Consider the following 15,393-nt stretch of genomic DNA (forward strand, 5'->3'; position numbering starts at 1 on the left):
AGTTGTTTACTTTCCAGTAGAAGCTGAACCAATCTTCAAAGTTTTGCTTAAGGTTGTTCTTTCATGTCTTTTTTTTTTTGTCAAGAACCAGTTCATTTTCAGACAGAAAACTTTCCAATGTTGGAACCTTTGGAGGGAACTTTGACTGATATTTCAATGTTTATTTTTAAGTATTTTTTCAATCTTTATCCATTTAATTTTTCACTTTTGTGAGAAATTATGTGGTGGGCTCTCAATAATTGTTAAATGAGAGAAGATGTTGAGCTTCAAAAATGTAAAGCTTCAAGTACAAACTGTCAACACCACATGTCAACACATACAACACAAATATCTTTAAATCTAATTTTCAAGCAGCATTTTTCTTTGTAATTTTCAAATAATTACCGATAAGAGTCTAACCCTTCAAAACTTGCATATTACTTTTCTCCGCCTCTTTTGTCTTTTTAAAAGCTTCTGTTTTAAATGCATTTCTCTTTAGGCCAGGTATCACTGTCACCTTCTTAAATGGCTGATACTTACAACCCTATGCCTTTTGGAGAGGCAGCATTTCTAGCCTGATACAAAGTATCTCTTCTGCCAGAAAGATTTTTTCCACAGGCTTTCATCAAGCTACCTCTTCTCTTTCATGACTCCTCTTATTTTCCACCTCCTCTATCAGCTTGTCTTAACTCCAAAGCTCACTACAGGTTGAATCTCTCTAATCCAGCACTCTCTGGTCCAGCAACATCCATTGTTTTAGTTCACTTATCATGGTTGTGATCAAGTTCTCAATTTTTTTGGCCCATGGACCACCTGGCTCAATTAAACCTTTTTGCTAATGGAAACTCACCATTAATTACATAATTATGCCCAAGCCATTTTGCTAGTACTGTAGCCAGGGAGAATGATTTAATTTAAATTGTTAAACAGATTTGGCATTTTAACTCTCTCATGTTAGTTTATCAAACTTCATTTTAAGTAAAGTAAAATATTAATTTATGTCCAACACAAAAGGTTTCAGTGTTTTCTTTATTTATGGCAGAGGTGGGAAACCTTTTGCAGTGGCCCCACAGAACCCACAGAAAAATCAGCTGGGGACCATACAAGCGAGAAGCAAAAAAAAAAAAAAAAAAAACCTAGAAAAACCAACCTCCTCCAACCCGCCACCCAACCCTTGCTGATGTATCTCCCGCAACTGAAACACCTAACTCCTCTGGTGTTCCAGCCCCACCATGCAAGAGGAAGGGACAGGGAAGACTGAGGTTCAGGATTTCTCATAGGCCAGATTTACTTTTCTGTGGTTCTGGAGTTAGTGGATTTTGTGGACCGCCTTAGGCTCTGGGATGGGGACAAAATGAGGGGTTCAGTATGACAGGGCTGCCAGAGCGTGGGATAGGGATGGGGGTGCAGTATCTGGCTAGGAGGTGGGGTACAGGAGCAGGTGAGGGTGCAAGGTCTGGGTGGAGGTAGGGTGCAGAAGCAGGCTAGGAGTAAGGCAGTAGTCTCTAACCTTTTCACACCCAAGATCACTTTTTAAATGTCAGGGCAAGCCAAGATCTACCCCATCTCTTCTCCAAGATCCCACCCCTTCCTTGAGGCCCCTCTCTCTCTGTTCTCCTCCTCTCCAGCAGTTGCTGTCCCCAGCCCTTATCTACTCTCATTGAGTTGAGACAGGAAGTGCCGGCTCTGGGGTGAGAACGAAGGATTTGGGTGTGGGAAGGGGTGAGAAGTGCAAGCTCTGGAAGGGAATTTGGATGCAGGAGGAGGTGGAGAAGGGGATGCTGGCTCGGAAAGGGGGCTCTAGGTTGGAGTGTTGGGGTCAGATGAAGGGTTGGAGTGCTGAACAAGCCGCAGGCTTGTGGATGTGTGGGTGCAGAAGTTTGAGTTGTGGTGTATGAGGGGCTCAGGGCACAGGTTTGTGGTGTGTGGATGGTGCAGGAGTGTTGCGGCACAAGTCTGTGGATGTGGGGGAGCAGCAAGGCCTTCGCAGACCGGATCCGACCCACGGAGACCCTATTGCCTACCCCGATCTACATGTTTTGTTAGTCTTTAAAGTACTACTAGACTGTTTTGTTGTTTTTTTAAGTTTTTCCTGTTACAGACTAACTCGGCTACTCCTCTGAAGCTTATAAAAATAGATTCTATACTATACCCTTCCTTTTTGCCTCCCCGTTTCCTTTCTCCTTTGAGTTGGGCAGGCAGGAGTTTTGGTAAAAATGTATCATATGTGCACACAGTGCCCGCTCTACCTCAGCTGGTGCTAGATAATCAGAGCCTCAATTCTAAAGGAGTTGGCATTACTGAAGTGATAGATCCCCCCACGTTTTCTTGCAGATTTTCCATCTCCCAGGCATAGCAGAGACTTGGGATTATTGTGGCTTTTTTAACTAAAAGTCTTATACGTGTTCAGATGTTGTGATTGTGAACACCTGGAGGGGCAGTCTGCTCAAGGCAAGATCGACCTTGAATCTTGATATCTACGGCTTCAGTTGAATGACTTGTGTGAAATTTGGAAGAGCAGCTCAGAGAGATCTCTCTCCTTTACTTAAGGATAGAATCTCATGGCAGCCTGAAGGAAAAAGTCCTCATGGCAGACAGAAAGCCACGCTTGCAGGGTATCCTCAGCCTTAGGCTACCTATTGCTTCAAGGGCCTTCAATAAAGTGAGGGTGATTCTTGTGTTGTGTGTTAGTTTTATTTAAAAGTTTTTCGGAATGTTATTTTAACAGGTAAATTAATCTCTTACATTCATAACTCTCATGCAGTTTTTCGCTGTGCGATAATGTGAAAAACAATTAGTAAGTAAATGGGCAGTTAGGAAGCATTACAGATTGCTTACAGTAAATTTATTAGGTATCTTGTTAGTCTTTAAAGTGTTACATAACTTTTTTTCTTTTTGTTTTACCAAGATCGGACTAACACAGCTATCTCTCTATTACAATAAATTTGATATGCTCAAAATCTTTTTTACTTTTTATTCATTAAAGCAATGTGTTACTCATTGCTGTAACAGTGCTTTTAAATGCTTGAATGAAATATAGTGATGAAATTCATATTTATGTTGTAGAACATTAATTTCTCTCATGTTTTATAAAACTTACATATGTAAGAATTTGACATTTTTTATATAAAAGACATGAACCTAGTGAGACTGGGATATGAACAAATTAAAGAGAAAAAAATATTTAACAGAATGTAAACCACATAACTTTATAATTTATATGTCTGTAGTTAGCAAAATAAGTAATTCATTAAACAATAAATATCCCAAGAGGTGGATTATTTACAATGGTGTAGTGAGGAGGGCGTGGGGGGGGGGGGAGGTGCCAGTATAGTCCCCCTACACTCCCCCTGTCATCCCTCTGTTCACCTGCTCCTCCTCTGCCTGCCGGCTGGAGCTGCCTCCTCCCTGCCTCTCTGCCCTGAGCCAGTACACAGAATGTGTTGGGCCGGAGCCTGGGCACAGCTGAGAAGAGGGTTAGAGGGTGTGTACGAGGTGGAAGCTGAGCAGGATGGAGCAGTGGGGGGTGTGATGTTGTTAAGATGGAGAAATTCTGGTGTAGGTGAAACCTGGCAGGGAGGGGCCCTGCACAAATGGGTAGTACCCAAGGTGGGGCTAAGCTTGGGCTGTTTGGCATCTGAAGGCTGTTGGGGTGTGTGCAGTGGATGCAGGGTAGATGTGGGCTGCTGCCCAGCCATGATTGGCTCACTCAGTGTTGCAGTCAGTCTCCTGCCCCTACTCCTCAGGCCCCTGTAGGGTCAGTGATCTCAGCACCACACTGTTGTTGGTGCAGCAGGCTCGGAAGAGGCTCAAGGTAGCTGACCTCTGATTCCCCCAGAGACCAGCTCTCCTCCTCATCGCCGCTGGAAGCACAGAAGGAGTCGTCTGAGGTGATGCTTTGAGTGTCAGGGAGCTCAGAAAAATCCTTGTACTCCTCATAGTCTTTCTCCTTTTCCACCACCACCATCAGCTCCTGCTGTTCCCTGCTCCAGGCCCTGTGGTTCCTTCTCTCCCCTGGGTTAGGCTGGACTCTCTGCTGCTCCCACTTCTGCCTTCCCCCGAGGCCCTACAAATCCCCAGTCCCTGTCACATCCCTAGGCAGGAACACCGTGTTCCCTGCACTGGGGCTTGGGAGAGACACTTGGGTGGGGGCGGGGAATCAACCTTTCCAAGGGGACCACTGACACAGCTGCTGCTCCTGATCCTCATACAGGGAAGGGGTGCACCCCAATGTATTGAGACTCCCACAACTCACAAACTCCCAGTTACCTCTCCCCTCACACTTCACATAGAGAGCATCCAGACACGTCAACAAGCTGTTTCAGGGACCCTCCACCGTGTAGGCAGATTGGCCACCACAGATGACACCCAATTGCCTTAACCCACTTTTAGCAAGACAAACAATGTGAACTCCCAGAAATGCTCTCCCTGCCATCAGGGCCCAGCTGCAAGACATCCTGTGAGGAGGGGATTGTCTCCAAAGTTATGAAAAGGTCCTGGCCATTGGTGATGTCTGTTGCCTCTCTCATCCGCTGACCACTCTCCTCCTCCTCCTCATCCATGCTGTCCTCCATACTGCTGCCCGAGGCTGCCAGAAGTGAGCCTTCAACGGCTTGTTAGGGATTAGGGAAGCTGGTCGGGTCCACCTCTAGAATCACATGTAGCTGCTCATAGAAGCAGCATGTTTGCAGCAATGATCCAGACTGTTTTGCCTCCTTTGTCTTCTGGTATGACTGCCTCAGCTCCTTTATTTTCACATGGGACTGCTGGGTGTTCCTAGCCCTTTCTCTTCCATGCCCTGTGTGCAGGAGTGACCAGAGGCTGGCTGTGGCAGCTGGCGCCCCAGGTGGAATGCACGATCGATGCCCCTGCCTTCATGGCCGTCACCCCAGGCACCCCGTTGAAGGCGGCGCCCTAGGCAACCACCAAGTTGGCCTATACTCACGGGCCGCCCCGCCTGTGTGATCTTGGCATAGATATCAGTGTTTCTTTTGCTGGTTGTTCTGCAAGAACAGATTCCTCTCCCCACACGGCAACAAGGCCCAGGATCTCCTGCACACTCCATGTAGGTGCTCGTCTGCAGCCATGGTCAAGTGTGCTGCATGCGCCAAGTTTCTTGCCACGCTGGCCACACAGGAAATGAAATTCAAATTTTCCTGGGACTTTTCCTGTGCACCTGGGCAGCAATAGAGTTGAAAGTCCTGGCCAGAGAGGTCAGCACTGGGCACTGTGGAACACCTCTCACAGGCCAAGAACTTTGACTTTCACAGTGCTGTATCTGCACTATTGTAAGGATACACATACAAGATTGAATTTAGCATTACTCCTCGTGAAAAGCTGGGGCACTGAAATTGACTTTAACAGCCCTTAAAAAAACCTCACACCAAACAAACGATGAAATGAGCTTGATGGGGTGGACTCCTTGTTTAGAAATTTGCCCTAATGTGGTTAAGTTCAACCTAAACTCCCAGTGTAGACCAGACCTAACGGTTAAAAATCCTATCTTTAGTTAACCAGCTAAGATAGACCAGATCTAAATTATACCTTGTCATACTGTCCCATGAAGTGTCTCAAGATATGATCCATTAACGATCATACAGCAGCACTGAGCCTTCTGTGATTTTATTGCATTTTCCTATTAAATATGTAAAATGTCAAATACTCACAGGAAATTCTGGACTCTTTGAAGTCAATGTCTAAACTTCCATTGACTTCAGTGCAGCTGGGATTTTACCCATGTATATTCTCTCTTGCCAATATAAGGAACTTTTTCTTTTCTTTTCCAGATGATGCAATGGAAGGTGAGGCTTTGGTTGTAAAGTGTCCCAGAGACCGTCCAAATAGAACCATTACGTGGTATCATACACAGACTAACCTGCCCATTCCTGCAGAAGAAGGAGAACGGATATTTTCCTCTGGGCGATTTCTTTGGTTTCTGCCAACAGCGAAAGAGGACTCAGGAACCTACACTTGTTTTGTATGCGAGTAAGCAGAACACTGAAAAGCAAGTTTTAAGGCTATTAATAAGTATAGATGAGTATTTTAATGAGATGGATAGTTATAGTTACTATTTGTATGATCATACTTGTTTTCATAGTATGTGACTGAATTCCAGAAACTTTTATACTCCAATTGCTATTTTTACTATGCCATTTTTAACAGCAAGTGAAATATAGCATCATATACATACGTATAAAGCAAAAATAACATGCAGTAGAAATTGTAGGTTATTTCTAGCTAATGCCTAGCTATACTCCACAATCCCTCTGTGACTGTTTTTTTTTTTAAGTTTTAGTAAGTGTACAATGCCTTCCACTGTGAGTGTGATGGTGTATCCATACAAACGAGGAATTTGTTTCCCAAGTCGGATTCGTTATCCAAATGACACTGGAACATTAACATCTGGAAAAATTGTTTGCCCTACGATTGACAATTATGAGAATGCTACTATTGTCAAATGGTATAAGGTAAATAAACACACAAACAGCACTAGTGAAAATCAGATCATTATGATTAATTATGTATGGCCAAATGATGAAAATGTCCTCTTTTTCAGGACTGCAAACCTCTCCAAGGACCAAGTGAAAAATATTTAATGAGAGAGAAGTATCTTTTTATTAAATGTCCCCCAAAAACTGATGAAGGATATTATACCTGCTATTTTACCTACATGCATGGTGGAAATGTATATAACGTATCAGCGACAAGACGCTTTATAGTTGAAGGTAAGATGTTCCTATTGCTGCCTTGCTACAATAAAGTGAATTTTATGTGTATAATTAATGAGAAAAAGGTTCTCCATTGGTTCGTTGTTGTTTGGCGATGAAGCTCTGACCTCTTGTTTATAATTGATTTGTGTGTGGAGAAAGTTGTGATACAGAGCAAGGCTGGGCTCCATCTCATAATTCTTTAGCCTTCCCATACTATCTTGGCCCTGAACTAGGTTTGTGGGCCACATGAAGTCTTCCAGCTGTAGCTTCTGGCCATCCTGATTGTACTCATTTCTGGAGGCGAGAACTTGATTGGTTCATAGAATCATAAAAGATTAGGGTTGGAAGATGGCCATCAGCAGGCCATCTAATCCAAACCTCTGCTCAAAAAAGTACCAACTCACCTAAATCATCCCAGCCACTTTGTCAAGTTCCCTCACTGGAGTGCTAGAAGGCTCCATTCCACTCCCTTTGCCTGTTGGCGAATATATGTGGCCTGTGAGGATCATAGAGCTATGGTGCACAGTATCATTAATATGCTAATGACGTGCAACTTGATGCCTTCTTTTTTGTAAAATATATTCTGAATTCTTTCAGTTCTTGGCCTGTCTGGCTGACATTTTTTGAATGACAGACAAGACTGAGGTGATGAATATGAACAGAGGAAAATGGTTTGAGTTTAGTGGCTGTCTGAGTCTTTGTTATTTGAAAATATGGGGGCCACTCATGAGACAGCAGTAGAATTAGGGTACACTTTTGATTGCTGTCTATTCAAGGGGCCCCAGGGTTGTGACCATGATTAAGGACGGACTTGACTGGACAACAATTCCATTCTGTAGCCGCATTTGAAGTTTTGAATTTCTTTTGTGTTTGATCCTCACTGAAACTTGGCATGATTTTTTGGGAGGGTCTCCTTCCTCAGCAGCTTAAGAGATGGCCACAACTCAGGAGGACTGACACTCTGAGATGATACTAAGCATTTTCTTGTCTCTCAGATGCTTGGTTGGTGGGTCTTGCTCAAATGCTCATGGTCTAACTGATTGCCATATGTAGGGTCTGAAAAGAATTTTCCCCAGCTGAGTTTGGCATCACAAATCTGTGAGATTGCTTCTCCAGGTCTGGTTCACTTGCTATGATCCTCTGAATATTTCACTAAACGAATTCCCTGTCACTGCAAGGGTTTCTGGCATTGGTGCACCTCAGTTCCTCCTGTTTTCTGATTATGACCAGGGCTTGACAAATTATACAATCTACTCGCCCATGGCGAGTAGATTGTAATCCGGAACAGCCGGGTTTGGGTGATCTGCGCATGCACAGATCGCCAGACAGCGCGGCTGGCAAGTGGGGCTCGCCACAGTTCGGCGAGCCCTGATTATGACACACAATTATTTCGAGAGTTGAGTTGAGTAAAGTAATATATTTTATTGGCCCAACTTCTGTTGGTGAGAGAGACAAACTTTTGAACCACATGGAGTTCTTCCTCAGTACTGGGGAAGGTACTTCCAGCTTCAGCAAAATGCCAGGTAGAAAAGATTGTTTAGTATAAGTAATTAGACCTGTTCTCAGGGCCATTCAAGGTACATGCGCTACATACCCACAATCATTTAGGATGTGGCAAGTTCCCAGATTGTCCAGAGTAAATTAGATGCAAGAATAGATTAGGGACCCCTTCCTAATTGCGAAATCTATAATTTTGCTTATGTAACCCACACATCTCCTAGATGTGGTATACTGTCCCATCTAGTGGCACCGAGATAACTTATAGAGCATAATGAATTTACTCTACACCTTATCATGATACAAGGCTCATACACTAACCTGCCATTCTGCATGACAATGACTTGGGTGTGTTGGCATGACACTTATTCTTGGAAAATCCAAACATATCCATCTCATGCATAAATACACAAAGACAATATGCAGGATATGTCTACATACTTTTGCAAGCTATCTATACATTATTTACACATTTGTACAAAATTCTTACTGGCCGTACAGTGCTAAATTTTGTAGTGTAGGAGCTCTGCAGATATGATCTTATGTTGGTAATTCTTGTGTTGGTAATTCATAAGGTAAAGCACTCATATTCTAAACCAACATATTAACTGTAATTAGTATCTAATGGGAGATCTGTGCCACATTAATAATATATATACATATCATGTTGACACTTACAACTCACAGCTTTGATATGCCAACATTTAAACTAACAAACAATATCCAAAGCACACATATAACCAGTCAAAAAGCCCAAGAGCTTCATTCAATAACTTGCCCGTGTACTCATTAATGGATCTCAGAGTCACCATATTTCAGGCCAATTCCACAAGCTAAATACACAGGAAAGCCTTAGAACTTAACTTAATTCACAGGTTTGATTTCTATCACAAAGGTATAAATAGAGACATGGGTTGGATGGCCCGCTACATTCCACATCCTAAAGACATCAAAAAGCAAACAATGGGTACTTAAGAACAATTTGCAACTTCTCTATCAGCTTCATGCAACATGGACACTCTAAGGGTATGTCTACACTACCACCCTAGTTCAAACTAGGGTGGTAATGTAGTCAACCGGAGTTGCAAACAAAGCCCGGGATTTGAATTTCCCGGGCTTCATTTGCATGTTGCTGGGCGCTGCCATTTTTAAATGTCCACTAGTTTGAACTCCGTGCCACGCGGCTACACGCGGCATGAACTAGATAGTTTGGACTAGGCTTCCTATTCCGAACTACCTGTACTCCTCGTTCCACGAACTACCTAGTTCGTGCCGTGTGTAGCCGCGGGGCACAGAGTCCGAACTAGCGGACATTTAAAAATGGCGGTGCCCGGCAACATGCAAATGAAGCCCGGGAAATTCAAATCCCGGGCTTCGTTTGCAACTCCGGTTGACTACATTACCACCCTAGTTCGAACTAGGGTGGTAGTGTAGACATACCCTAATTAACTATTTCTTTCCCTTCTCTCCCCCATATCACCTATTTAGAAACTGGATCTTTAATAACTCGATTCATTTGAAGAAGTGGGTTGTGCCCACGAAAGCTCATGATTCCAGCTACATGTTTTGTTAGTCTTTAATGTGCTGCAAGATTATTTGTTGTTTTTTAAGTTTTTCCAGTTACAGACTAATTTGGCTACCCCTCTGAAGCATTCAGTATTGGGCTATTTCAAAATCCCCTTGGTGCAACTCCACTGGAACTAAAGGAATTCAGTTATTACACTGCTGTCAAAGGGGAGAAATGCAATGGTGAATCAAACCCCAAATTCAGACAAGTTTACCAAAGAAACACTAATAGCATTTACCAATCACATAGCTGGGCAACAGATGCAAACAAGAGTTATCACAGATACACAGACCACTCTTGAAAATGTGGTCTGTGTGTCCCAGAACCAAATCCAGACCTTTATTCAGCTTGAAAACTGAAATCTACTATTAAAATTAAATCTTCAGCACTTCTCAAAGGTCATGATCCCGAGTCCATTTTCCATTATGGTCTAAGTCAGGTCCTTAAGATCTAGCTCAGGGGTCGGCAACAATTTTCATGGGGAGAAGGAGGGCATTTCATGAATTTTGGTACATGATCATGGGCTGGCTCCAGGCTCGCCCCTGGAAGGGGAGGGACCTGGGTGTAAGGGGTAAGTTTGGAAGAGAGCGCATGCATGTGAAAGAGAGACACTCTTGCGTGTTACAGACTTTGTGACACAGATTGAATGTGTGTGGCAGTGACTGTGTGTGTAGCACAGAGACAGTGTGGCACAAACTGTGTGTGTGTGACAGTGACAGAGTGTGTGTGTGTGTGCTGGCTGCTGCTGGGTAAGTTTCTGAGAGAAGCCATGCACTGTCTCTTTAAGACAGGGAACACTGTCCTGTTCTGTTATCTCCCCATTCCTTGCTCTGCAGAGATGGGGCATGGAGGAGAAGAGTGGTGTGTGTGTGAGAGAGAGAGCATGAGCATTGAAACCTTAGAAATAGCGCAGTGCCTCTTAAGACAGGCGCTCCTCTGAGTCACTTAGCATCCATGCTTCAAATGGGGGCAGCTCTGCTGTGTGTCTTCCTCTCTGTGACCCCTGCAGTGCATTACCTTCAGCACTCCCTCCTCCCCTCCCCTCTGCACAGCTAGCAGAAGAATCCAGGAAGCAGCTTGGCTGCAAGATGGAACAAGGTGGGCGGGGAGGAGCAGCTGAACATATGCTGCTGGCTGTAAGTATGCAATCTCTGCTAATCTGCTGTGTGGGCTGGAGAGAAATGCTTGGTAGGCCAAATCTGGCCCCTGGGCCTGATTTTGTCTACCCCGATCTAGCTGTTTTCCTATACTAGAAATGTTACCTGACCTCGATCAAAAGCTAGATCCAATATCTACAATATCTACATACTTCTAAGATACACCCATTAGTCAGATATCATTTGATCCTACCCACAGCGGGCAAGATTCACTGGTACACGTTAGTTACTTTTGGGCTACTCCGTCAACATAATTTAGCTGGCTGATTAGACTAGGTTGATGATGGTTTTTCATTGCCAAAATGTTGCATGGGAGCTAGTGCGCACCAGTGAATCTAGAGAAACCCACTTTCAAACGGTAAAAACAGTGTAATTCTCACCAGAGCTTGCTCTCTGTCCTGCTCCTGAACCCCCCTCCCTTAGGACTCCTCATCCTCAACCTGCAGGGCAGGGAAGCCCCATCCCCTGCTCTCCTTCCCCTGAAACTGCTCAGTTCAGCTGCAATGGGAACCTCCACACCATCCCAGCCTGCACCTCCCTTCCCCCTGTTTGGCCCCTAGCAATCTTCAGTCTGCTGTCCCATATATTTCCCGTTGAGCTCTTCACTGTTGAAGTAATCACCACCATGGACCTTTGCCTGGGCAGCAGGCCCAGTGGGGGAAGGGCACTGAGCAGCAGCTAGTGTTGCCAGGTGTCCGGTTTTGAACCGGACAGTCCAGTATTTGAGCTTTCTGTTCGGGAAACAAATTGAGAAAATAGAAATGAGAAAACAGAACTGTCCGGTATTTTCTAAATAAGATGTAATGTCAAGTGTGTCTGGTATTTTTGTTGAAACCATCCGGCAACCCTAGCAGCAGATGTGAACTGGGTGCATTTGAAGCTACAGCAGTACATGTAATGCCACAGGAGCAGCTCCAAGCTGCTCTGTGTCTGAGCCACAGATGAAACTGTAATCTTACCCACACTGTGGATTAGGAGCTCCTGGGGAGGGGGTGGGAACGCTTCCCTAGCAGCCTGGCTGGGGGCTGCTTACAACTACTCAGCGCTTCCACCAGCTCATAGGCAACTGCCTTGTCTACCTATGTGTAGAGTGGCATAACTACAATGGTGCCTAAGATACAATGACTTCTGCTGGCCGGGTTCCCATCATAAGAACATAAGAACGGCCGTACTGGGTCAGACCAAAGGTCCATCTAGCCCAGTATCCTGTCTGCCAACAGTGGCCAGCACCAGGTGCCCCAGAGAGGGTGGACCGAAGACAATGATCAAGCGATTTGTCTCCTGCCATCCCTCCCCAGCCTCTGACAAACGGAGGCCAGGGACACCAATTCTATCCCCTGGCTAATAGGTCCATAAAAGGCTAACCTCCATGAAATTATCTAGCTTCTCTTTAAACTCTGTTATAGTCCTAGCCTTCACAGCCTCCTCTGGCGAGGAGTTCCACAGGCTGACTACACACTGCGTGAAGAACTTTCTTTTATTAGTTTTAAACCTGCTCCCCATTAATTTAATTTGGTGTCCTCTAGTTCTTCTTTTATGGGAACTAATAAATAACTTTTCTTTATCAGCCCTCTCCACACCACTCATGATTTTATAGACCTCTATCATATCCCCCCTCAGTCTCCTCTTTTCTAAACTGAAAAGTCCCAGTCGCTTTAACCTCTCCTCATATGGGACCCATTCCAAACCCCTAATCATTTTAGTTGCCCTTTTCTGAACCCTTTCCAAGGCCAAAATATCTTTTTTGACGTGAGGAGACCATCAACTCATGGATTCTAACATGACTGCACCACATGCATTGCTGGAGCTATCACAGTGCTTGAAGGCTTTAAAGCTGGTCTAATTCTCATTGTTGCACTTTGTAAAGGGGTGGAGTTGGTGGCCTCTGATATACAGGAGGTGAGACTAGATGATCTCTGGCTTTAAACTCTGAAAAGGAGAGTCAGGACTATGCATCTATGCTGGCACACTGGAAAATGTGAGCCTATATATATGTCAATATCATTCTTACCGGAGATCTGAATTGCCAACTACCCCCAAAGGAAAAGCACCATGCCTGCTAAAAGCTGAATGAAAAGGAATCTACCAGGTTGAAGTGATGGACCACAGTCCCTTGCTCAAACGCCTGATAAATATTTTTAAAAGATAGGCTGGGGAATTCTAAATGCTATTAAAGAGTGATGTGAACAGCTGAGAAAACACGAGGGTGCATGATTAATATGACTTCTCTACCAAGTAACTAAAGCAACATGTTTAGAAAGATATTTCCTTCGTTTCCTTTATTTATAAACTGTCAGACTTACTTGGTATTGCCTGGGTCCTTAAGGGTAGGGGGCTGGCAGTATGGGGAGTGCAGTATTCAGGGCTGTGCTTTGGGGATATGGAGCAGAGTGCAGGAGGCTGCAGAGGCAGGGTGGGAGAGTGAAAGTGGAGGGGGGTAAGGAGAAGCTCAGAAAGGGGAGTCCTATTTAGCACAGACTTCTTCTCTCTCCCCAGCCACCCTCATGGCCACTAGGTGAATTTTTCTTCACTCAATTCTCCCAGGCCACTAGGGGCCTTCCCCCTCAGCTCCCACCAACCACCAGGGGCCTTTTGTCTCTTCCCCCCAGCCAATGGAGAGAAAAAAGGGAGGGAAGGGCTTGGGACAGGAGGGGCTACTTAACTGGTGTGCTGGCAGACCAGATAGCTAAGCCCCTGCCCTGCTGGCCACTCCCTTGGTGGTACGACTGCCCCCAGTGGAAACTTTGCAGGACAGCTCTCCTCTGTGAGCTCACAGCCCTCACTAGCCACTCTCATATCATGTCCTTCCAAACAGCTGCCGCTCCTTTTGCATGCTATAGAAAACAATCCTTTTCCCGGGGCTTCCAATTGTCCTGCCACAACCACACACCCTGACCTTGTTTTAAGTTAGGGGAAGAGGAAGCCGCCTACCAAATTTGGAGTTGCTAGCTCTTACTGTGTAGCCGTTCTTGAACAAATTGAAAGCTCTAGCTGTGCCTGTGGGCCCTATGCTTCTGGAAGATACAGTTCAGTCTCAGAGGCTTGTGGTGGCCCTCCACACAGCCTCTTCTTTTTTCTGGAGGCAGGGGTCACAGCCTTTTGAGCCACTCCCCACAGGCTAGTCCATAGTATGGGGTGAAACCCTTTTATAGTTCTGGTTTCCATATCAAGGGACAGTGTCTGTAGTGGTGTGGGGAAGGCTGGGGGAACCCACTCCCCTGGGTTCTTGCCCAGGGACCCCAAGGCAGCAGCAACAGATGGGGGTTGTTCTATTCCCAGTCTGGCAACTACTTTCCTGGGTCACTTCCCCAAATGATCCCTCCCAGTACCTTTCTTCTGGTGCCTGAGCAGCCTATCCTGCTCCTCCATAGCACTCTGCCTTACCTGAAGTTCCCAGATCTCACTCAGACACTGCTCACTTTCAGAACTTGGCTCCCTCCCTCCTCCGAATTCCTCACATTACCCTGAACAAACTGAAGAGGAACCCTTTTAAACCAGTCTTGGGCTTGATTCGCCCTGGCAGTTCTGATTAGACTGACTCTCTTGGCTCTGAAAGGCTCCAGATGTTCCAACTGGCCTGACTGTCCAAACTGATTCTGGAAAGTTCCTGCTGGTTCTTGGCCAGGCCCTGCCAGTTTACCCAGGGAACAGAGACCTACTTAAGCTAGAGCTAACATACCTTCCTTCGAGTACTCTCCTGTATCCTTCTAGTCTGACACTGTCACAAGATAGATATGTAAAATGCTACAAAAATTAATAAGCAACCTTTGCATGTAATACAAATATGTAGCTTTCCCAAAATATGCTATTGTGGGAGTAATGTCAGGTAATTCTAGTAAATATATGGACCACTGTTGTGGTGTTAGCTTACATTTCCAATTCTGCTGTGCTAAAAGGTTAGACTAGAATGAGAATGTTATAAGCCAGTCTAATATTTGCTTTCCTTTTGCCTTAATTTCAGAAACTGTCTCTTCACCTATACTTGCCCAAATTCAATATCCAACAGACAATTCTGTAATACAAGTGGAGCTTGGTATGTATCAACATCTTATCTCAATAATTTTTAAATTACATTCAGCATTGGATTGCCCAGCTCGGGATAGATAACAGAATTAGTAGTAGAATTCTTCACCTTGAAGTGAAGACTTCCAGAGTGATGGGAATTTATTTTCATTTAGTGGGTTACTTGGGCATTAATTAACACTCTAGGGCCCATTCTCAGGCTAAGGAAAGATCATGTAAATTGAGTTCTCCTCTCTCTACTGGACATTTTGCTTCCGAATCATGGTATGGGTCCATTGGACAGAGTGTGAGGATAGATTGCATTGCCTTAGATTTCACTCGGCAGCAGGTTCTGTCTGGGTTCCCTGTTCAGTGCCCCCCCCCCTTATTTTAAACTTATGATTTATTCTCCTATTTCTGCTTCTCCCCATTATTATCTGTTCCATGAATTTAGTTGATCCCAGGTCCTGTAGCTACTCTT

At 44.7% G+C, this 15,393-nt stretch overlaps 1 protein-coding gene across 2 annotated transcripts in view; it reads left to right on the forward strand.

Annotated features, from left to right (window-relative positions):
- IL1RL1 (interleukin 1 receptor like 1) overlaps nucleotides 1-15,393 on the forward strand; it is a 41,954-nt gene that overhangs the window by 14,031 nt on the left and 12,530 nt on the right. For both annotated transcript variants that reach the window (XM_075917375.1, XM_075917376.1), the window contains exons 3-6: nucleotides 5,766-5,964; nucleotides 6,269-6,446; nucleotides 6,536-6,704; nucleotides 14,872-14,943. In XM_075917375.1, the coding sequence (XP_075773490.1) occupies nucleotides 5,766-5,964; nucleotides 6,269-6,446; nucleotides 6,536-6,704; nucleotides 14,872-14,943 (618 nt within the window). The remainder of the gene's footprint in view (nucleotides 1-5,765; nucleotides 5,965-6,268; nucleotides 6,447-6,535; nucleotides 6,705-14,871; nucleotides 14,944-15,393) is intronic.

The sequence above is a fragment of the Pelodiscus sinensis genome, chromosome 1 (assembly GCF_049634645.1).
Source record: "Pelodiscus sinensis isolate JC-2024 chromosome 1, ASM4963464v1, whole genome shotgun sequence".
In the NCBI taxonomy this organism is placed as follows: domain Eukaryota; kingdom Metazoa; phylum Chordata; order Testudines; family Trionychidae; genus Pelodiscus; species Pelodiscus sinensis.